Here is a 23,465-nt window from a genome sequence, read left to right on the forward strand (position 1 = left end):
ACTGGGCTTTCTTCATTCCCCTGGCTCCTCCGGCCCTGGGCTGGATGCTGGGAGTGCAGCCCCTGCCTGGAGCTAATCACTGCTACAATTTGGGGGGGGCGGGTGCTGGAAGCCTTCCTGGAGGAAGAGAGCTTTGAAGGAGGCCAGGTTCAGGGGCAAGGGCAATGGCAGAAGGAACGCAGAAGCACGGGCACTGCCCTCTCTCACACTAGGGTATGTAGGTGCAGCAGCAGCCTAAAGGACCTAATGCCCTGGTCTCACCGCCCAGCCTGCGGGGCCAGGCCTCAGGGCCTAAAGAGGTGGGCCTGGCTTTGCTCACTCCAAGCGCCCATCCCTACCTGAGCCCCTCTGTAGGCTGGGAGGGGGCAGGACACAAGCCAGGCACCGCCATGCACAGTGACCCCCACCAAATAAGGGAATGTGAGCTGTGTTCAGAGCCTTCCAGTTGCTTTCTTCCTGAGGGTGGGCAGCGGTTACTGCTGTGGGGACAGGGGGTTCCCCGGGGAGAGGCTTCCTCCTCTTTGCTCTGGCCCAGAGACAGTACTGAGTACTGGAGGCTCTGTCCCAGGGGTCCAGGGCTCCAACCTTGCCCATGCCCACTGTCCTCCACCCACTGCTCTCCTGCACTCAGTCAAGCGGTGAGCAAGGCAGACACAGCCCTTGCCCACCCTCAGGCAGTTCCCAGTGGGGACTGAGGGACGGGTGGGCAGAGAACATAGACAAACAATGTAGAACAGCAAACTGTAAGGGTGAGGCATGCAGCAACACATGGGGAAGAAGCCTGCTAAGACCCAGAGGGCAGGCCAGGGTCAGCCAGGTGAGGGGCTGGGAAGAGCACATGCAAAGGCCCTGGGGCTGAGGAGAACACATGGCCAGGGCAGAGCAGGTGAGGGGCAGAGGGGGCGGCTGGAGGTGGTGGTGAGTGCCGGCTGTGCTGGGCCTGCCTGGCTAGAGTCTTCCTGCTAAGACTGACGGGAAGTCACAGAAAGCAGCTGAGCTGGGTTGGGCTGCACGTTTGTGATTTACGTTGTCACAAAGATCCCTGGCTTGGGGGGAGGGGCAGCACAGGGCGAGGTCAGCAGGGAGGCCATAGGCGGCCACTGCCATAGTGCAAACGAGAGGGGCCGGTGGCCGGGCCAGGGCCTGGCCATGGAGGGGCGGAGGAGGGGGGACTTCCAGCGCCAGTAAGAGGCGGAATCTGGAGAACAGCCCCCCCCCCCGTGTGCCCCTCCCTCGTCCGAAGCTTCCTGCTCCTGGCCAGCTGTGGGAGGAGACGATGGCCTGGACTAGCTCACACGGTGGGTGGTGTGGCTGATGCCGGGCTTGCTGTGTGGCCGGTTCCAGAAGCTGCTGCGTTTCAGCTGAGGCTCTTGCCCTGCTCAGGGCTGTCTTCAGCATGAAGGCACCAGTGAGGGATGCTCACCCATCTCAAGGTTCCAGCTCAACCTGCCAGGGGATGCGGCCGCCCTGGAGCCCTTCCCACTGGCCAACCCTGCCTCAGGGATACAGGGAGCCCCTGCCCGCCCTGAAAGCCTGGGGAGACAGTGGTCCAGCCCCATCTGCCTCCATCCAGGCCCTTTGGGAGTGGGACGGGCTCCCTGCCTCCTGGCCCAGGGCACAGAAACCCCCTCGCGCTCATGGTCCCCTTCCCCCTCCTGCCCCCTAGAAGCCACAGCCCAGACCTAAGGGACCCAGGAGAGTTTCAAGACAGGAAGCTGGCCGCTTGAGGGAAGGGGCAGGCATTGGGGCTGCTGGCAGAGGGGATCCTCCCTCCTGGGGTCCCCTCCTACAGGGATTTCTGCACCCCTTGGGCCAGAGGGCTGGAGATCCAGAGGCAGCCAGGCTCTTGCCTCTTCCCTTGCTGGGCCAGGCTGCCCTGACTCTTCCAGGAAGACCCCCAGCATTGTTCTGGGGCCCACTGGGCCACAACACCCCTCAGTCTCCCCGCCCCACCCGCCCGCTGACCCAATGGCTCCCTCTCCAAGCTCCCCACACCAGCAAGTTCTGGGATGGGTCTCAACTTGTGCCGGACAAGGCACAGACGAGGTGGAGGCTGCTCCGCCTGGCCAGGGGGCTTCAGGACCAGGCCGGGGTACAAGCTGCTGGGCGTCTGGACAGAGCCGGCGGGGCTCGGGAGTGAGCTGCACTTCCGCCCGTGTTCTGCGGTGCTAAATATAGCGGCCAGGGAGGGGAGTTTCCGGTTACAGCCCCCCCAGCCCTGTGCCGGGAAATCGATGCCAGCTCCATTAGGTCCGGCGGTGGTGCCTGCTGACCCGCCCCATCGGGCTGCCGAGCAGAGTGCGGGGCTGGACTGCACCCAATCCGGGCCCCCCCCGCCGCCCCGCCAGGCTGGAGCCCGGCATGCTCCCCGGGGCACGGAGAGCCCCCAGCCCCAGCCAGTACCCACTAGGGGCCCCTCTGAGATGCTGGGCAGCGCCTGCAGCCCAGCCCAGAAGGCCAGCAGAGCTCAGGAGGTGGGCATCAGGCAGTCCACAAGACGCAGGCAGGGTGGGGCGGCTCTAGGCTGGGCAGAGCTGCTGCCCTGGGAATTCTCCAGGTGTCCTGGGGCCCGGGGCGGCCCACTAGGCCTCCTCTGGATGGGGCGGAGCTGGGCTGCTCAAGACCCCAGTGCAGCGCGACCCTGCCGGCCCCCTGGACGCACACCCACGCCTGAGTGCCCCTCCCCAGCAGCGTGTCACTGCCTGGCTGGGCTCCCAGGAGGCCCCACCTGGGTGGCCCCACCTGGGTCACAGCCGGCATTTGCATACAGGTGATGCTGTTTGAGTGGGCCCCTTGGGTGCAGCTGTCCCAAGGCAGCCTCAAATGCCAGGCTTGGGGGGCTGTTGGCACTGAGCCACTCCCGGCGGGAAGGCCAGCGGGAAGGAAAGTGCCTGCCTGCCTGGGGTGGGCCTGGGGTGGGCCTGGGGCGGGGCAGGGGGGCACAGGAGGGCAGGGGGACCTCAGCCCCGGGGAAGTGCCCCCACCTGACAGCAGGGTCTCAACAGAAGCCAGGGCAGCATGTCCTGCCTTGGCGTCCTCTACCATTCCAGCCCAGGGTCCAGTCCCAGGGGACACTGGGCACAGGGCACAAAGTCAGGTTCACGGCAAAGCTCCTGGTCACTCCAGCTCCCACGTGGCTGGCTCACCTGCCTGTCGGGCAGCATGCCCTGGACACCTTGCCCTCTCCAGGGTCAGTGGGCCATGACCCAGGCTGCCCCCCTCCCATCCCCTAGGGCACTGCCCAAGGGGCTGACCAGAGGATTTGGGGGCCTCTGGGAAAAGGCCAGGCCAGGTCACCACCCTCAGAAGGGGTCAGGCCGGCCTTCCCTCCAAGAAGCCTGCCTGGCCCTCAGGCTGGGCCCTCATCCCCAACTGATGGCCCAGCCACGCCCACAAATGCCCATGACCATGGTGACCAGCACACATTTTTCACGGTGGGCTCCAGCCCACCCGTTATGTACAGAGATCTTACTCGGTGCCTGGCTGAGCAGACATCCAGCCCTCCTGCGGCCCCAAGTGCGTGCCAGTGTGCAAGGCAGGGGTCCTATGGGGCTTTCAGGCTACACCACACACAGGTTGGCAGGTGGGATGAGACCTCATCACCAACACAGGGGACACAGGGCTACTGAGAGCCCCAGTCAGGGAGGGGACCCCTCACTGGCCCCAGAAGCAGGGAGCACGTGCCTTGTGGGTCTGTCCGCATCCTCCCCTGACGTGGCTGGCTCAGCCACCACTCCCGAGGCCATAGCTCCATCCATTGCCCAGTACCCAGTGGGCCCTGAGTGCTTGACATGGCTGAGCCCGTCCCCAACCTCTCCTACCCGCATAAGTGGCACTGCACGGCACCATCCTCCCTGCCCCCCCCCAGCCTGTGGCACTACCCGGGGCCTGGCCTAGCCCTCTGTCAGCCGCCAACTCCCCACTGCCCCCTGCACAACCTGCAGCCGAGGCTTCCGCTCCGGTGGAGCTGCGGGGCTTCCACGTAGACCGCGCCCTCCCCTGCCCCCCAGCCCACCCCGGTCACAGCTCGCAGTCAGTAGACACAGGCTAGAGCTACACCAGCCTTTATTGGGTTTGCAGGGCAGGTGTCCAGAACTGGGCTCGTCCAGACACCCTGGAGTTTCACTGGGGACCCAGGCCAGGGGCCACGCGGCTAAGGAACCACGAGATACCAAAGATGACGCCGAGGGTCTTGGGAACATGCGGGTCATCTGCGCAGGCCCGGGCGCCATCCGGGGGCAGGTGTACAACCTCAGTGTGCTCGCCCCCCTCGGCCGGGCCCCCGCCTGGGCCCCCCGCTGGGCATCTGTCACCCCTGCGTAGAGCGTGGTCTGGCTGGAGCCGGCCACTCCCACACCAGACCTACGGGTTGAGACAGCATCTGCTGAGGCATCCACACAGGCCCCGCTGGCCACCCCTGCCCCTTCCACAGCCCTCTCTCGTCCGCTCCTTCCAGCGCCTGGTAGGCGTGCTCCAGGATGCCCCCGGCCCCCCAGATGCCCCCCTGTGGTGTACACGCTCCGTGTAATCCCCTCCCTTCAAGTGTGGGGGAAACCTAGGAACATGTTGGATGTGACCTCCCACCGTGAATAGGCTCCCACGTGATGAGGTTAGGTCAGGTGATGAAGGCGGAATTCTGCAGATGTAATTAAGGGCCCTAATCAGGTGACTTTAAGTTCATCAAAAAGGGAGATGATCCTGGGTGGGCCTGACGTAATCAGGCGAGCTCTTCATTGCCAGTTTAGGGGTCAGAGATGGAAAGAGTCAGAGAGACACTTGAAGACAAGGTAAGCCACCATGCTGCAAGAGGGCCACGTGCCAGGGCCTATGGGCTAGGAGCCGACCATGGGCCCCCCGGCGGACAGCCAGCGGGAGACAGAGCCCTCAGTCACGGCCACGAGGAGCTGGGAAGACAACCCTCAGCCCCAGATTAGACCTCAGCCTGGCCAACGCCTGACCGCAGCTTGGCGGTCAGGCTGCGAGACCCTGAGCAGTGGGCCAAGTCCCCAGCAAGCAGACCGCTGACCCACAGCAACCGTGAGGTTGTACACGGGGGTCGCTGGGAGCTGCTGAGTCCGGCAGGTGGTTCTGTGGCACCAGCACTCTGCTCACGCCGGGCCTCAGCCAGGCCTCTCCCCGCACAGCGGGCCCCGGTTCGCACCCGGGGCTCTGGCCGGTGCAGCCTGGGTCTGCGAGCACTCCCGTGTGGGCACCTGCAGGACGCCTGTTCTGGGCTGGGTGGGGGGCTGGGGCTCACGGCAGGGTGGGGCGAGGTCCCCAGGGCCAGGACCAGGGTTCACAGGGTGGAGGGGGGTGTCAAGGAGTCCCCTCCCTCCCTAGGTGGTGGCCGGGAGGGGGCTTCTGGCCACCAGGAGGGGCACAGGCACCCAGGCAGAGGGCAGGGGCCCAGACTGGTGCCGGTGGAGGTCAGGAGTGCACAGCCATGGTGACTGCTGGCCATGAGGACGGGGTGACAGACAGGAGGCGAAGGGCTGAGCATGGTTTGCAGGCGGAGAGGGGAGCCAGAGGGTGTCTGGGGAGACGTCCAGGGGATAAGGGAGACCCCAGGCCAGCCCAGGAGGTTAGCTGAGGCCAGCCGGGGCCTGCAGGGTGGAAGCGGCCCCGGAGGTGCGCCCCGCACTTGGGGCAAGGAGCAGAGCTGGAGGAGCTTCCCTCCCACTCCCCAAGCCTCCCACCCCCAGGCGGGGGCCCCACCCAGACTGACCTCACCCAGCTGCTTCCTCCGCCCTCCGGCCCCTTATCACCCTCGGACCCTTCCTGACAGCCCATTTCCGCCGGCAGCTACAGCCTGCGCCTTTGATGGAAGCAGCGGTCTGTGGGGTTTCCAGTCCCAGTTTCCGCCGGCGTGTGACGGACACCGGCGCCGAGAAGAACGTGCCCGGCCAGGCCGGGCACTGCCTCTCCCTGCTCACTCAATCACGTCCTCAGCTGGGGGATCTCAGACAAGCGCTGGGCCTTGTCACCTGGGACGGGCAGGTGAGTGGCCTGGCTCACCCCCGGGGCCACGGAAGGAAGCCGTGGGCCCTACCACAGGGCAGCACGAGTTCCTGCTCATGCAGCCCGCCGTCGGGCTCCCGGGGAGAGCTGCCCTGGCCCCCACTCCAGCCCCGTCCGGTCCTGCCTCCCCACAGCCAGCCATCCTCATCTCTAAAATGCAGTCTGAGCAGGCCACTCGCTGTCCAGAACCCTCCTTGGCTCCCCAGTACCCTCAGGATCAGGCCGTAGCCCAGAGGCCAGGGCCGCTTGTCCCCTTGCCCCTGAGCCTTTGCCATGCAGCCCCTCTGCCAGGACTCCACCCAGACTCACCTGCTCGGGGGACCCCAACCCTCCAGGGCACCTCCACCTGCCTTCCTCCTGGCCTGCCCGCTGGCTCAACCCCTACCCGAGGTCAGGCCCCTTGGATTCTCCCGACCCCCCGGACCCCCAGCCCAAAGGCTCAGAGGCCAAGTGGCCACTGGCCAGCCACGCGGAGGACGCCTGCAGATAACTGAGGCCCCTCACACCAAGATGTCTGGCTCTTTGGTGTAGAAACCCCACGTTTAAGTTCCCCGGACTAAAGGTCAACTCCCCCCCCACTCCCAGGCCGGGGGCGCCCGGACGAGGCCCTGGGTGTCGCCGAGGGGGCCCAGGCCCAACACTGAGCGGCCCCTTGATGGACTGAGGAGGGTCCCTCCACCCCTGGAGAAGGCCGCCAGGGGCTCAGCATCAGGGCGACACCGTGAGACCCTCCTCCTGCTCCCAGACTTCACCAAGGTCAGGGACCCATCGCGGCATCCTCAGGCCAAGGGTGGGCTTCACCCCGACATCCTGCCCTGGGAAGACGGCCCCAGCTGCCGGCCTCACGGGGGGAATGAGGGGCAGGCGGGCACCTGGGCTTTGGCGGGGGCGGGCCGCACTTCGCCCCCCAACCCCAGCCCAGGACTCGGCCTTTCCCTCGCCCCTGAGCCGCTGTCAGAGCAGACCTGTGACTCACCCCCACCCCCAGCGCTCGGCGCTTAATCCCACAGGAAGTAGAGGCATCTGTCGGCAGCAGCTGCCACCCAGAGCCGGAGCCGAGCCGGCCCCGCCGCGGTGGAGGGCACGGGGCCAAGCACGCTGCAGGACCAGCCCTGAGGGCCCCGGGTTCCAGCCCAGATCACGCCCTGAGGTGCGTTCCGTCCAACCTTCCCCCAGTGTGGGAAGGTTGAAAAACAAGGAGCAATCGCCCTGCTTGCACACCCCTGGGAACCGGGTGCTCACTGCCTCCCAGGCAGCTCGTCCCATCCCCTGGGCTGCGCTGGCAGCAGACGGCCCTTCCCCAGCCCCGCAGGCCCACGGGCCCAGCCCCACTCACTTGTACGTGGCGACCCGGCGCAGGTCGGAGGGGGCCGGGTGGTAGCCGCACTCCTCGCACGCTTCCTTGCAGGCCACCTCCTCCAGCGAGAGCCCGGGCTGGTCCACGAGGCCGGCGCACAGCTCGAACGTCACCCCTGCCGAGCCCGGCAGCGCGGGCCGCAGCTCCCGGGGCCCGTCCTGGTCCACGGCGGCCAGGGACCCCGGGAAGAGGCGCTCCACCTCGCCAGCGTACACAGCTGGTCGGGGGAAGGCAGACCGCGGTCACCGCCCTGTGGTGGCCAGCTCCACGTGACGCGCTCTGGCCGGACCCCCTTGCCGGGCCTCAGTTTCCTCTAGAGCCCTCTCCCCACGTCTGCACTCTGACCCTAGGACCCCAGGGGCCTGAACGTGAGCCTGCAAGCCTCCCCTCCCCCCATACCCCACTTGGGCCGCCTCACCTGGCCGGAACTGCTTCACCAACACCAGGCTCCTTCGAGAAGAGTTGAACATGAGAATGGTCACACTGCAGGGGGAGGGACCCAGCTCAGCATAGAAGCAGCCCCCTCACCTCACCCCCCTGGGGGCCCAGCCCACCTCCTCTCCTCCACAGCCCAGGAAGGTGGTGTCCCTTGCTCAGATGGGCAGACTGAGGCCCAGGCTGGGTCACAGCTTGCCAGGGTCACACAGTCAGGCTAGGACCCAGGCCTCCTGTATTCCAGCTGGCAGGACGGGGACCGGGGGGTGGGAAGGACATGCTGGGCAGCTGGGCAGGCCGGGGGTAGAAGCAGCTGAGGGCGGGTGACTGACGGGACACGTGGCCCCTTCTGGCCAGCTGCCGCCAGCCACACTCCTGAAGCCACGCTGCCATCCGGCCCATACTCCCGATGCTCGGGGGCAAGGGCACCTGGGCAGCCTCTCTCAGGTCCAAGAGGGCCTGCCCACCACCATGGTCCAGGTGGCCTGAGCTGGGACCCAGCTCGGGCTCCAGGCCTCGGGCTGACCCCTCAGTGAGAGGACAGGGAAAGTGGGGACTTCAGACACACAGAGGCGGGTGGGGCTCTGTGCCCCTGGGCCCGGTGTCCCTGCAGACGTCAGCCTGGGGCTTCCCCGGCGGCCAGCCAGGCTGGGCCCTCACCTGTCATGGGTCTTCATGAAGTCCCATGACTTCTGGGTACCATTCTGCAAGAGGCAGGGCAGCGGTCAGGGAGGGCTGAAGGGCTGGCAGCGCGGGTGGAGGTGCTCCAGGGAGTGAGAAGGCCACACAGACCCACTGCACCAGGCCAGTCATGGCCCGGGCCCATCGGGAGCGAGGAGCTGCAGCGGCGGGGAGGGGGTAGCCGCCAGGGTGGGCAGGGAAGTCAAGGACAGCCTGATGCTCTCAAGGGGTGAGGCAGAAAACTGGGGCAAAGGGTGGGAAGGTGTCCCAGGCACAGCATGAGCCGCCAGCCAGCACAAGCTGAGCATGAGAAGCTGCAGAGAGATGTACGCTGTCACCAAGTGTGGGAAGGACCGCGGGGGTGTGGGGGAGAGGCAGGCATGACATGTCCTGACAGTCGGGGCGAGGGGCAGGAGGGGTCCCAAGTGGGTAGAGCAGAGATCAGCTTTTCATTGCTGAAGCTCCCTTGGGCCACTGGACAAAGGGCAACAGGAGGGCAGCAGGGGCAGGCGGGCCTCCTGAGAGCGCAGCAGCCCCGGGAGCAGCTGGGGAAGGGTGTGCCTGCGCCGGGCAGGCGCTCAGCCCGCAGGACGTGATGATTCAGCGATGATGACTGGACAGTGGATGGCCCTCTCCCCGGCCCGGCTTCTGTCTCGGGCTGTCTCTCCTGTGTCCTGCGGTCCTCCTGCTCTGTCACTTCCTTCCACCCTCCTGCTCCCCGACCCCGGACACCCTGTCCCAGCAGCTCCCAGGGCTCTGAGCAGCATTCAGTGAACAACAGGCAGTGCGGGGGGCCAGGGCCTGGGCCAGCACCACCGGGGGCGGCCAGAACCGATGCTAACGGGGTTCCAGCCGGCAGGGGGCATGAGGGGCCAGAACCCTGCCAGCTGGACACCACTAAGTGAGGTAGGCTCCCGTCCTCCGGGCTGTTCCGCCTGGCCCTGACCCCTCCCCCAGGGGTCTCTGAGGACGGGGCTGGCCCTGGGGCCCTAGAGCCCAGCCCTGTGGACGCCCACCACCGGCCTGCTTAGCCCACTGCCGCTCAGCCACTGGGTCAGCCCCGCGCCCTGGCGAGCTCCTGGCCCCACACTTGGGGCCCCATCCGAGCCACGAAGCAGACATGGATCTGAGCACCAGAGACACCGAAAGTGCAACCAGGGCTGCAAAAGAGGGAGGACACTAAGGAACAGCCTGTGTGAGGACTTCCTGGAGGAGGTGACACTGCACCAGGCCCCACAGAAAAGAAAGGGCATTCCCAGCAGTGGGCCCCGACAGGCAGAGGCCCACATGCTGGTCTGAGGGGAGCTGGGAAAATTGGTCTGAGCTGGGCCTGAAGGCAGAGGTGTTCTGGACGGGCAGTAGCCTCGGTTTCCAAGCGGGAGGGAGAGCCGATGTCCTGTCCTGTGCAGGTCGGGCTGCCCGGGAGGCCGTTGTGAGGCACCACCCCCAAGAGGCAAGCCTGGGCCTGCCTGCAATCTGGCCACCCCAGGGCCAGCCACCCCCCAGGACGAGCTCCGGGGAAGGCCTGCCCCCGAGTCTGCCATGTGCCAGCTGTGTCCCCTGCCTCCCTCAGGGTAAGTGTCACCTCGTGCTGGTTTCAGGTACCCTCTTGGATCAAGATCAAAACATCTGTCAGACCCTCAGGTCCAGCCAAGGCAGGGTGCAGGGGAAGGTCCAGAGGGGCCCACTGAGGACCAGCCAGCCCCTCCCAGAGGGTCAGGACCCAGGCCTGGCTCATCTTCCAGGGCCCTGGGAGGGAGGAACAGGACTGGAGTTTAAACACAGCCCCCTCCCCCTCAGAGCCACGCGGGTGCCCTGCCTCTGGTTGGTCTGTCTGTCCATCCACCAGATCTCCCCTGGCCATGGGCGGCTACTGACCAAAGGCTGCAGATGCCCCTCAGTGACACTTACCACCCAGCCCAGTGTCCCATGGCCCCTGGGAAACACCACCCCAGCCCCCAGCCTGTGTCCATCGCAGCCTACCTCAGCTTTGGTTACCAGCATCCATCCACACTCCACAGGAAGTGGGGGAGGGTGCCACAGCCATAGGCCACGTGCCTGGACCGCACGTGCCACAGCGGTTACGTGCCTGGACCACCCTGCGCCCACCTGCTGCCCCCAGAGCCCCAGCCCCTGGAGGCTGTGCAGCCACAATTAGGCATCCCCGCCCCAGGCCAGCACCAGGGAAAGGGCAGCAACCTCCGTGTCCCTGCACTCTGCCCCTCAACCAACCCCGGCTTCTGCCCCAGGCCGGTGCTGCCAACTTGGGTCCATCCTGGGGATAGGAATTCCCTGTCCCCTAGAGCCAACGGGACAGCAGCGACAAGGGAGGGGGGAGGGGAGTGCAGCCTCTCTCAGGCTGGGCGTCAAGAGGGCTTCACAGGTTAGTGAGAGTAAGGGGCCTGGGGAGGAGGGGAGGCACAGGATGCTGCAGGCCAGGGACGGCCCGGCAGAGGGGCACCAAAGACCTGCACCACCTGTCCTAACTGAGGGGCAGGGAGGGCCTGCACCAGCCTCGGAGGAGTGCAGTCCTCACCTGGACGGCGTGGAGCGACTCGGTGCAGCGGCAAGCAGAGGGCGGGGCCGAACTGGACAAACAAGTGTTTCCTGTGAGCCTGCTACTTGCACAGCGCCAGGGGAGGCGGTGTGGTCCTGCGCTCCCTCCCCGGGCCGGCAGGAGGAGGTGACGCCCCGGTAGGCAGCCCACCTGGAGAGGCTCTCCAGTGCTCACCAGCTCCCTCGCCGGCCTCCTCTGCCCAGAACGGAGACCACCACCACCGGGAAGCTTTCCCTGATCCCCGGGGCGCCCGATACGTCCCACCGCAAAAAAGGGCCGGGGCCCAGCAAAGCCTCCTTGGAGGAATGAGTGGTCCCCCGAGGTGTCCCTGCCCAGAGCCGGGCGCTCAACAGGTCTGCGAACCCGGACTCGGGCAGAGCGCTCGGCTGAGAGGCGGGGCCCGCGGGGCGGGGGCACGAGCCCATGGGCGGGGCCATGGGCGGGGCCATGGGCGCGTGGGCGGGGTCTGGGGCCGGCGTCGGGCCGCGGAAGGCGGGTTCACCTGGCGGTAGTGCAGCCTGAGCGGCAGCAGGTAGGGCGAGGCTGCGCAGCGGCCCACGGCCGCCCCCTCGATGCGCTCCATGGCGGCGCGCGGGGTAGCGCGGGCCCGGGGCGGACGCGGGCAGGGTCCGCTCAGGACTCGAGCGGGCGGGCGTGTGACCGGGCTCTGGGCATGCCCGGTGCGCGCGGGGCGGGGCGGCGCGGGGCGGCGCCGAGCAGGGAGGGCGGGCCCAGCGCGCAGGTAGCACCTGCCCCGGTCCCCGTGCAGGTGGGGGGCTCGTGACCGCGGGGCGCTCCCGGAGCCGCGCAGGGCGTGAGCAGGGCGGGGGGCTCGCCAGGTGGGCCCCGCGACAGGGGGGGATCAGCCGAGTGTGCGGCAGGGCGGGACGGGCGCAACTGGAGGGGACGGTCTGAGAGGTGATCGCCGGTGCTGGAGTGGGGGGGTGACTTGGGCGGGAGAGAGACGCAGCGCAGTCTGGGGGAAGGGGGGATGAGCTGAGCGGATGCCTCCCCCACTGGGGCTGACCAAACCCCGAGACTGGGTCGTCCGGGGCGGGGACGGGCCTCCAGGGAAGGAGCGACTAGGCCCTGAAGAGAGAAGCTGGCGGTCACAGCTGCCTCGCCGCCGAGCCCGAGAGGAGGAAGGCAGAGGTGGATTGGGGGCTGCGCACGGGGTCCTGCGTGCGCCGTGGTGGGGAGAGAGTGTCTACACCTCTAGGGGCCCCTGGGTGGAGGGAGAGAAGGCTCTGGAAAGAGGGCAAGGTGAGAGGAGCCTGAGTGGGGAAGGGAGAGGGACCAGGGTCTAGGCAGAGCCAGGCCCTCCCCGCGGGGCTCCGGCGGGCTGGCGGGGAGCTGGCCTGGACCCGACTGTCCCCCTGTCTCCCCCTGCCCCACGGAGAGGAGCTGCCGCTCTCTGTCTCCGGGGCTGCACCTCAGCCGGCAACTAACTGCTCTTCCCTCCCCCAAGAAGCCCCTCCCTGCTGAGGAAGGGCCCCCTCCTTGCTTGGATGTGGATCCCAAGGACCTGCTTCAAATGCGGCCGCTGCCTCCCCAGGGACAGGCACAAATGGTGGGGTGGGGCAGCTGAGCCCTGACCTGCACCTGCTCTCTGAACTATGGCCCCGGGGGGACAGCCCAGGTGGGCTTGAAATTGACTCCCATGTCCCCGTTATCCATTGCTGTGTAACAAAGCACCCCCAAAATTCGTGGCTTAAAGCCCCCCTTTGTTCCTCTCTGTCTTGGTCTGTGGATGGCCCTGGCTCAGCTGGGCGGCTCCCCCTTGGGGCTTCTCTGCAGTGTCGTCAGGGAGCAGCTGGGATGGGATCTTCCGAAGGGATGCACGTCCAGGATGTCTGGTGCCCTAGCTGGGTGGCTGGCTGGCCGTCTCCCTGAGCGTGGCCTCTCAATGTGGCTGGCTTGGGCTTCCTGGGAGCATGGCGGTCTCAGAGTAGTGGGATTATTCCATGGCAGCTCCCCAGTCCTCGGTCACGGGGCCAAGCTTCTCACGACCCAGCCCGGGATGTCTGACAACATCATTTCCACTGCGTCCTATGGGCCAGAAAGTAAGTCCTGGCCACCCCACATCCGGGGGGGGGGGGAGGTACTTCCCGAGGGTAGGAGACCTGGGACACATGGTTTATAAGGGCCATCGTAAGAGACTAGCCATCACCCCCATAACTCTGTAGGGCAGTGCACCTCCCAGCCTTGGCCTGGCCACATAGTGTCCTGGAGGCCAGAGAGCCCATCCTAGAAGCTGGTCCCATCCTGCCCAACAGCCAGGCGGGCCTCTTCCTCCACACACGCGGGACCCAGGGTGTGCTCCCTCCCTCGAACACAGGCCATTTCCTCCTGTGTGTGCGTGAAAATGAGAACAAACCACAGAGCCTGCACAGCAGCGGCCCAGACCAAGGAGGAGCCTTGCTCCCAGCCCCTCCGCCCACTGGCTGGGCTGGCCCCGGAAGCTGCGGCGCAGATGCAGGGAAGCAGCAGCATCTCCACAGAGCATCGCTTTGCTCACATTGTGGGGGAAGTAGCATTTGACATTGATGCAGGCCGAGACAGCGTGCAGTGTAGATTGCAGAACACGTGTGCCTTCAGAATGTCAGCAAGGTGCCACCCCTGCAGGAAGCAGCCTGGCAGTGCCTCAGGCGGTTAGACATAGAGTTACTGGGTGACCCAGCACTTCTGCTCCCGGGTGTCTATCCAAGGCTTCGAAACGGACTCAAACAGATACTGGCAGTATTCACAATAGCAAAAGGTCAGAGCAAGCCGTGTCCATCAACTGATGACCAGATAAACAGTGTGGTCTAGCCACACAGGAGAATGTGACTCAGCCACAAAGAGGAATGAAATTTTTCATTGCAGCACTATTTAAAATAGCCAAGACATGGAAGCACCTAAATGTCCATCGACAGAAGAGTGGATAAAGAAGGTTGGTACCTATGTATGGTGGAATATTACTCAGTCATAAAAAAGAAGGAAATAATGCCATTTGCAGCAACATGAATAGACCTAGAGATGATCATACTAAGTGAAGTAAGTCAGAAAGAGAAAGACAAATACCATATGGTATCACTTATGTGTGGAATCTAAAAAATGGTACAGGGACTTCCCTGGTGGCTCAGTGGTTGGGAACCTGCCTGCCAATGCAGGGGACATGGGTTCGAGCCCTGGTCCGGGAAGATCCTACATGCCGCAGAGCAACTAAGCCCATGCGCCACAACTACTGAGCCTGCGCTCTAGAGCCCGCGAGCCACAACTACTAAGCCTGCGTGCCGCATCTACTGAAGCCCGCGCGCCTAGAGCCCGTGCTCCGCAGCAAGAGAAGCCACCGCGATGAGAAGCCCGCGCACTGCAATAAAGAGTAGCCCCCGCTCACCGCAACTAGAGAAAGCCCGCGCGCGGCAACGAAGACCCAACGCAGGCAAAAAAAAAAAAAAAAAAAAAAAAAAAGGTACAAATGAACTTATTTACAAAACAAATAGAATCACAGATGTAGAAAGCAAACTTATGGTTACCACGGGGGATGGGGGGGAGGGATAAATTGGGAGATTGGGACTGACATATACACACTACTATTTATAAAATAGGTAACTAATAAGGACCTACTGTATAGCACAGGGAACTCTACTCGATACTCTGTAATGACCTATATGGGAAAGAATCTAATAGAGTGGATATATGTATATGTGTAACTGAATCACTTTGCTGTACACCTGAAAGTAACACAACACTGTAAATCAAGTATCCGTCAATAAAAATTTTTTTTAAAGAGGCATGAAATTCTGACACGTGCTACCACAGTGAGGAACCTTGAAGACGTCATGCTGAGTGAAAGAAGGTAGACAAAAGGTCCCGTGTTATATGATCCATTTACATGAAACGCCCAGAATAGGTAAATCCATAGGGACGGAAAGCAGATTAGGGGTTGCCAGGAGCTGGGGGAGGGGAGAAGGGGGAGTGAGTGCTTCATGGGGCAGTTTCCTTTCCCGCCGATGAGAATGTTGTGGAACTAGGGAGCCTGGTGGTTACACAACACAGCACTGTGAATTACACAACACCGTGAGTGTGCTAAACGCTGCCGAAGTGTACAAGGTAAGACGGTTAATGTGATGTGAATTTCAGTTCACTTTTTTTAAAGAAGGAAAACTACACCAGTGAGACCGTTCCGGAGCATTCCACGCTGGCCGTGGACACCCAGCCCCGTCGGCCGCACTCCCGGGGCCCTTTGTGGCAGGTCGGGACCAGGCCCCTGCAGCCTAGCCACGGGCCTGGGGACAGGGGGCACGGTGGGGGTCTGCAGTGAGGCCTGGCGGGGCGTTGCTCAGAGGCGGGAGGCCAGAAAGGCAGAGGGAGTTCAGCCGTGTGTCCGGAGGGCTCGCTGCGGGCGGGCAGCGCGAAACTGGGGCTCGGACGGCGTTAGGACGAGAACACGGCGCCGTCGAGGGGGGCCGGGCGGCGGGGTGGCTCGCTGACAAGGCGCTGTTCGCAGAGACCCGAGGATCCAGGAGGAGGAGGAGGACGGGATGGAAGAGGGTGCCACGGCCCACGGGGCCGCCAGCCGGGCTGTGCTGGACCCCTCAGAGGGCACTGGGAGCCGTGGAAGGTTCCAGACAGGGGCACGGTGGTCAGGCTCTGCCTCTGGAAGGTCGCTGTGGCCGCCCGGCAGGGGGAGCAGGAGGCCAGTGGGAGGGACTTCGGCCGTTGTCCAGAGCGGGGGGGGGGGGGGGGGGGGGTGTGCAGGTGGGTGGCCTTGGACCCCGTGGGAGCAGGTGCAGGAGGAGGTGTCTGGGTGGGGGACAGCTCGGGGGGGCGGGGCCTGAGCCACGAGGAGCCTCTGAAAACCCGCCTCTGGGTTTGGGAATGAGGGGGCTTTGGAGACCCCGCCGAGCCGCGTTCAGAGGCGCTCGGGTGCGGCCAGGGTGAGCGCGGGCTGGTGCGCGTGGAGACCCTCACCCTGAGCGTCAGTGCCCCAGGGCTGCCGGGACAGGCCACCGCGAGCTCGGTGGCTTGAAACGGCACAGACTGGTTATCCTACAGCTGTGAAGGCGGAAGCCCTAGCGGGCCTCCCTGGGCTGAAGCCGAGGCACTGGCAGGGCTGCCTTCCGGGGGCTCCAGGGGAGAACCCCTTCCTGGCCTCTTCCAGCTTCTAGAAGCGGCTGCACGCCTTGGCTCCTGGCCCCTCCTCCACCTTCCCGGCCAGCGGCCAGCAGTCCTGTTCTCTCTAGGGCTCTACCTCCTGCTGTCACATCTCTACTCTGACCCCCGCTGCCGTCCCCCACAAGGACCCTGTGACGACACCGGCCTCCCCTATGATCCTGGATCCCCCTACCTCAGGGTCCTTCACTTAACCACGTCTTTGCCGTGTAAGGTTCCCCATTCGAGGGTTCTGGGAGTACGGTGTGGACGCGAGAGCCAGGGCGGGGTCCCGGGTGGGATTCAGTCTGCTGGGCCCTGGCAGGACTGGGGGAAACTCCTGCTGGCCGCCGCCTCCCCTTCCTCTGTAAGAGGCAGGGACGAGGTCATCTACCAAGAGTGGGGTGGGCGGAGAGGGTGGCTGCACGTGGTCCCCATGAGGTCGGGGGCCTGGAGTCCCGGTCGCCTGGTGAGTGGGGCTTCCTGCTGGCACAAGGCTGGGGGAGGCCCTCGGACGGCGCCCGGCAGCCTGGGCAAGTGGACAGGTGGACATCGGCTTCCTCCAGGGCTCAGCCTTTTCCCAGAGGGGGTGACGGGCAGCCCTTGGGTCCAGAGAGGTGAGGAGACTGGTCAGGGAGTTCCTGATGTGACAAACCCCAGGGATGGAGGGTGGTGAGGACCGGAGGGGCTGGCGGGCAGCGGGAAGCAGGGGAGTCGGGCTGGACTTCCAAAACAGGCGCAGAACTCAAGCCTGGATGCAGGCTGAGCCAGAGGGCAGTCGGGGAGGGTCAAGGTCAGGGGCATGGGCGTGGGGGCCTGCTGGCTGGTGGCAGAAGTGGGCACAGAGGAAGCCTGAGGCCGGGGCCCGAGTGAGGGGTTGGGCGGGGCTCCAGGGGTGACACTGGCGAGCTGTAGGGGTGTAGCGAACACCAGGTCCAGAGGATAGTGATACCCTGAAAGCAGGGAGTGGGCAGAGGAGGAGAGGGCCTGGGGCAGCTGGCAGGGGGCTGGGTTCACACCAGCTGGTTACTGATGACGAGCTGCCCCCAAGTGTGTGTTTGCGGGGGCGGCACCCTACCCTCTGCATCTCTGCAGCCAGGAGCAAAGGGCATCCAGGCTGGGCACCAGTGGGTCTGCCATGCCAAGCAAAGGGGCTGAGGGCCCAGGCGCAGTAAGGCTACCTTCTGGGGCTAAAGGTCTCACCTTTTGAGGTCCTCAGGGGGATGCCAGGGGCAGCAACAGAAAGCAGGGGCCGTGCAAAACCCCTGATCTTTCTGGGCACCTGGAGAAGCCTTTTCTTTTTTTTTTATGGCCGTGCCGCACCACTTGCAGCATCTTAGTTCCCCGACCGGGGATTGAACCCGGGCCACGGCAGTGAGAGCACTGAGTCCTAACCACTGGACCGCCAGGGAAGTCCCAAGAAGCCTTTTCTTTTCACCTGAGTTAGGGAGTTTTAGTGATGGTTAAGTGTTTCTTGTTTGTGGTGGATTTTTAGTTTCATTTGGTTTGAGTGTTTTGCTCTTTTTTAAGTTAATTGTTTTTCAAAGTGATGCACATACACAGCAAAAGGAAAAAGAAAAACGTTAAATATTAGTGCAAGACTCATACACAAAACTACCAGTCCCCAGCCCACCCCTCTCCACAGTTCGACCCCCCAGAGGCGGCCACTGTCAACCCTTCAGGCTGATTCTTTTGATGTTTCCCCTCCAAGTGTCTCTGCTCACGCGGCCATTTCTTGATTTACTGGTTGTGGGCATTTTCCTCTGACTGCCTTGGTCACGCCAGCTCAGCCACAGGCAACCAGGAGAGCCACCAGAATAGCTCCAACAGCGTGGGGTCGGCAGTCTCCCACGAGAACTCTAGAAGGAGGAGGCCCCAAAGCCTTCCATAGAGCACGTCCCCGTGGCACAGCAGGTCAGCCCGTACTCAACCTCATGATCTCAACATAGCTGCTGTGGCCCAGGCATCACCTACAGACTCAGTGGCATCAGTAAAGCAGAGGAGAGTCTCTTTGCAAATTAGGAGGAAACGCTTGCCCAGAAGCCCCCATTGTGAGGACCAGTGACCATTCACCTCTAAGATCTGGGCCAGGGTGTGGGGGGCACAGTGTCTTCCCTGAGCACACCCCAGGGAGGGTGAACGCCCCCAACCCCAGGCTAGGACTGTGAAGAGGAGGTGAGGCGGGAGGGAGTGGACATGGGAGAGGCGTCCACTGCCTCAGGCACGCGGCCCTGGAGGGTTCCACACCCGCACATCCCCCTCAGGATCGCCAGCTGAGTCAGGGCTGGGTGTCGCTGTCCTTGATGAGAGGGTGCACCCCGTAGCATCTGAAGTGCATTCTGGTTGCCCTTCCTGCCACAGGTAATTCTGATTTTCTGATTTAACCCCTGCTTTTTCCTCCTTTCCTTCTGTGATGTTTAATTTCATGTATGGACTTGGCTGGGCCACGGGTGCCCAGGTGTTTGGTGGGACTTTCTTCTGGGTGTCTCTGGTTGAGAGTAACATCTGAACGGGTGGTCTGAGTCAAGCAGGTGCCCTCCCCTTGCGGGTGGGCCTCGTCCAGTCCTGGAGGCCTCAACAGAGCAGAAGTGAGTGATGCAGAATCCACTCTCCCTGCCCGACGGTCTCCAGCTCGGACAGCGGTCTCCTGCCTTTGGACACAGACTCAGGCAGGACCTCACACCTCCGGCTCCCCTGGGTCTCCAGCTGGCCGGCTGCAGACCTGGGGACTTGTCAGCCTCCATAACTGTGCGTGAGCCAGTTCCTCATAATAAATGGGTATATATATCCGTCCTACTTTACACTTCTATATATAACACACTCACATATGTGTTCTGTTTCTCTGGAGAACCTGTCGCCCCCACCAAGGTCAATGCCCCGGTTGTCCTGCAATTGGTCTGTCTGGGTGGCAGCTCCCCGGGGCCCTCCTCCTTTCGCTCTGGGCTGGTGCTTCCTCCTCCAGGACCCAGGGGTCTCCTGTCTCCCAGATGAGCTGCATCCCCGGGTCGCTGGCCCCATGCCTTCCCCTTCCCTCGTTTCCTTCCGCATTTCGCTGGTGCACGTCCTCCTCGTCCTCGAAATGCCTCGTGAAAGCTGATCAGTGAGGACCTTCACGTGTGTGGAAATGTCACCAGCCCCTCACCCTGATGGATGCCTGACCAGATGGGTAATTCCAGTAGAAGTGTCATTTTCCCACGACGAAGCTTCCAGCATCAGGCTGACCGCTGAGCTGCCGTGCCTTTCTAGTCCCTGACCATTTGTGGGGAACTCCTCTCCCTCTGCAGCCATTTGGGTCCCCAGCTTCCGTAATATCCTGGGTTTCTCAATCCTTGGCCAAGTAGCAGTGACCATTTCAGTCTAGAAACAGGTGCCCTTCCGTTTGGGAAATCTTCATATTGTTTCTTTGATCATTTTTTCCTTCCATTTTCTCTCTTCTGTCTAGAACTCCGGTTAGTTGGATGTTCGATTACGTGAACGAGCCCCTAATTTTCTTAACTTTCCTCTTTATTTATGTCTCTTTGTCTTTACAGGAGAGTTTCTCAGTATTATCTTTCAGTCCATCTGTCTTTTCCATATTTCTCCCGTTGTATTTTTAACCTGATGGGGGCTGTTCTCTCTCCCACTTCCGTGTCTTCCCCCCGAGTGTGGGTACAGTTGGGTTTTTCTGGCCCACACTCACTCTCTCTGTTTCCTTTAATTCGGGGGCTGGGGGTACCCCGTCTGTGTCTGGGTGGGTGTGTTGTCAACTGGGGGGGCCACACTGCAAACTGTCGAACCAGCCCCCTGGTGGGGCCCCCAGGTTTCAGTGCCTGGGGGTCCTTTCTGTGGGCCTCTCGGTGTCTCTCTCCAAAGGGGATCCCTGGGCCCCCGGCCTGGGCACAGAGCAGAGTGACCTGTGGACGCCTGGGGGGTCTGTCTTCAAGCTTCCTTCTCCACCCCGCTACCCTGCACCAGCATCAGCCTGTTTCATCGCTCTGGTTTGGCTTTTTTTTTTTTTTGGCCTCACTGTGTGGCATGTGGGATCTTAGTCCCCCGACCAGGGATCGGACCCAGGCCCCCTGCATTGGAAGTGCAGAGTCTTAACCACTGGACCGCCAGGGAAGTCCATCATTGCTGTGGTTTTGAGTGCATCTTCATACCTGGTTCTACAGGCTTTTTTGCTTTTTTTTCAGAATTAACTTACTTATCATTGACCTTTCTTCCTTACAAATGTTAGAACAAGTGTGACAAAACCAATGGCAGGAAGGTGAATTGGGGTGGCATCGGGTCTGCAGTCACCTGGGAGGGACTCAGGGTCTGCACGGCTCCCCGTGTGCCCGGACGGAGCAGATCTCCTCGTTTCTCCGGATCGCCTGCGTCCAGACTTCCTCGCTGCCGGCTGACCCACTCCTGCGTAGTTCCCCTCCTCCTGGGAACACTGCCCTGCTTTCTGTCAGGACTCTGCTGGCTTACTGCCATGGGAAGGGGCGCCACTGATTTACAAACACCGAAACGTGAAATGTGTACATGCAGAAGAGCATGAAAAACGTCTTTGTATAAAGTACAGTTTAGAGAATAATAGTAAAACAGACACGCAGGAGCCAGGTCACAGAATATAGCACATTTCTGGTGCCCTGGAAGCTGCAGGGGGAGGACCCTGCCCCCAGCAAAGTAACTTCCTCCAGACAACATAGACTGTCCGCTGCCTCTTCTGAACCTGTCAGCATTCGGTGTGTGTCCCCCGGGCTATAGTCTCTTTTGTCTTGACAAACTGCTCACCTGGAGGCACCAGGAGAAGAGAAGCCGAGCAGAGCCATGGGGTCCAGGTCTGGCCTCAGCCTCCCTGAGGGTTTTTAGGAACTGTTCTGGGGCCATCAGTGGGCAGGGACACAGATGACCTAGGGATATCCAGGCCCCCCACAGTCGGGGCATCTGGCTGGGGGTTGGGCTGTCCTGTATTTCTGCTTCTGAACCCACCAGGGCAGAGGTCTCCCAGTCCTCCGGCACAGGTCAGATGGGCCAAAGGAGACACTCCTGGGGAAGCCCCATCCTCAGCTACCCCCGAGGTGCCATCTCTTGCGTCACACTGTCTGACCTGGATGGCCGACAGTCCCAGGGGCACGGTTGTCCTGCAGACATCTCCCTTCAGAACCCCCTGTGCACTCATCTCCCCCCGGCTCCTGAGTTAGATGCTGGAGGTCCGTTTGCCTGGTCTGTCTATTTCTTGGTTTACTCTCATTTTGATGGAGCACATCCTTCAGTAGCTGCTTGAGACACAGTGCATGCATGGAAGATACATTTTAACACCTTGCATGTCTGAGAAGTTTTTATTAAACCCTCACACTTGAACGATAGCTCGGGCAGGTATAGAATTCTAGGTTGGAAATCACTTTCCTCCAGCACTTCGTTGGTACTGATTCCTTGTCCGCTTACCTCCAGGGTGGCTGCTTTCACTTCTCAAGCCATGCTGAGGCCTCTTTGGGGACCTGATAATATATGTTAATTTGGAGAACGTCCCATTTGTACTAGAAAAGAGTGTGCGCCTCTTTCTATTTCTTGTGTTACCCACACAGTCTGCAACTTTGCTTGTGATGCTTGAGCTGTCAGTGTCTGAGACGGGAGTTGGAGGGTTTCCATCTCCAACCACCGTTCTTGGGTCAGTTGTCACCTATTGTTTTCTGTCTTCTGAGGCTATGTTTTTTTGGGGGATTTTAAAAAAATATTTATTTTATTTAATTTATTTGTTTAGTTGCACCGGATCTTAGTTGTGGCAGGCGGGTTCCTTAGTTGCGACTCGCCAGCTCCTTAGTTGCGGCAGGTGGGCTCCTTAGTTGTGGCATGTGGGATCTAGTTCCCTGACCAGGGATCAAACCCGGGCCCCCTGCGTTGGGAGCGCAGAGTCTTAACCACTGCGCCACCAGGGAAGTCCCTGAGGTTATGTTTTTAGTTGCATACATGTTGTATGTTTTTGATCTGCTGTTTAGCTCACAAATATTGGATCCTGCTGTCTCCTAATTTAAAATGGTTAAAACGGTCAATTTTATGTTAGGTATAATAACCAGCAGAAAAAAAAAATACACAAAACAAGACAAGCAGAGAGCCTTGTTCCTCTTGACTGAAGAACCACTGATGAGCGACCACCTCCGCAGGGACCGCACTCCAGCCCTGGTCCACAGAAGATGCACGGTCGGGGCAAACTCACGACAGCCAGCGGGAGAACCTGAGGATGAAGAGGTTCAAGACGCGTGCCGGCAGTCACAGTGCGTGGGCCTCGTGTGCGTCTTCATCAGGCCAACTGTACAGACGCCGTTCCTAACAGCGACCAGGAGCCCGGAACCCTGAGAGGTTCTCAGCGTGCTGACGGCATTACGGGCACATTCTGGGAATACAGCTGAAGTACGAAGTGACGCCTGGGATCTACTCAGCACAACCAGGTTGGAGGAGGCGTGCGAGGGGGCGAGAGGGACGGGGTGGGGGTGGGGTCTAGGTGACCCGGGGACGTGCAGGACGGGCGGGAGGGGACAGTGTGGAAACACATCACGGGACCTCCTCCCTGTGCCCCATGGACCTCCCCACCGAGTCCTCATCTTTTTTTTTTTTTTTTTTTTGCCACACCGCACGGCACGCGGGATCTAGTTCCCTGACCAGGGATTGAACCCTCGCCCCCTGCAGCGGACGCGCGGAGTCTTAACCACTGGACCGCCAGGGAAGTCCCCCGAGTCCTCATCTGTAATGAAGGCAAATCCTCAGACTTTGTGTCTCCGAAGAGTCCCCGCCTCCACTCTGTTCTCCTTCTGGGAATCGCGAACCTGCTGTTTCCCCATCCTTCTCCATCCTCCGCTGTGTCGTCAGGGTGGCCCTTCATCCCTCCCGAGTCCGTGCCTCTTCTTGGTTCTCTCTGAGCCCTGGCTCCTGCCTCCGGCTTCCTGAGCACCCACCCTTTGGGCTTCTCTGTGAAGCCCCCTCCGGTCAGTCATTCCGCCCAGAACAGCCGGGCCCTGTGGCTTCTTTTTCCGCCTCGGCCTGGACGCCCGGGCTCCACCACAGAGCTTGCGGAGCTGGGAGAGGTGCTCAGGACCAGGGGCGGGGGCCTCTCCCTACCCCGCCCGCAGGGCCCACCAGGGCCTTGACCAGCAGCCCAGCCCCTCCTGCTTGCCTCCACCCATCCTAAGCCCCCAAAGCCCCCGCACCCTCCGGCCTTAGCCCCTGCCCATCCCCCCACCTGTGCCGGCGCTAATCTGGGGCTCAGTGCTGGGGGCAGCCCTACACCTGCATCCCCAGGTGCCCAGACTCCTCACTGGG

At 62.4% G+C, this 23,465-nt stretch overlaps 1 protein-coding gene across 1 annotated transcript; it reads right to left on the reverse strand.

The window, feature by feature from the left end:
* Window positions 1-4,122: 4,122 nt before the first annotated feature.
* NUDT14 (nudix hydrolase 14) lies at window positions 4,123-11,631 on the reverse strand. Its single transcript, XM_061182928.1, is given in 6 exon segments — window positions 4,123-4,298; window positions 4,301-4,362; window positions 7,355-7,592; window positions 7,794-7,858; window positions 8,471-8,514; window positions 11,551-11,631. Coding segments are annotated over 6 exon segments (666 nt in total).
* Between the last annotated feature and the right edge of the window lie 11,834 nt (window positions 11,632-23,465).

The sequence above is a fragment of the Eubalaena glacialis genome, chromosome 2, assembly GCF_028564815.1.
Source record: "Eubalaena glacialis isolate mEubGla1 chromosome 2, mEubGla1.1.hap2.+ XY, whole genome shotgun sequence".
NCBI lineage: Eukaryota > Metazoa > Chordata > Mammalia > Artiodactyla > Balaenidae > Eubalaena > Eubalaena glacialis.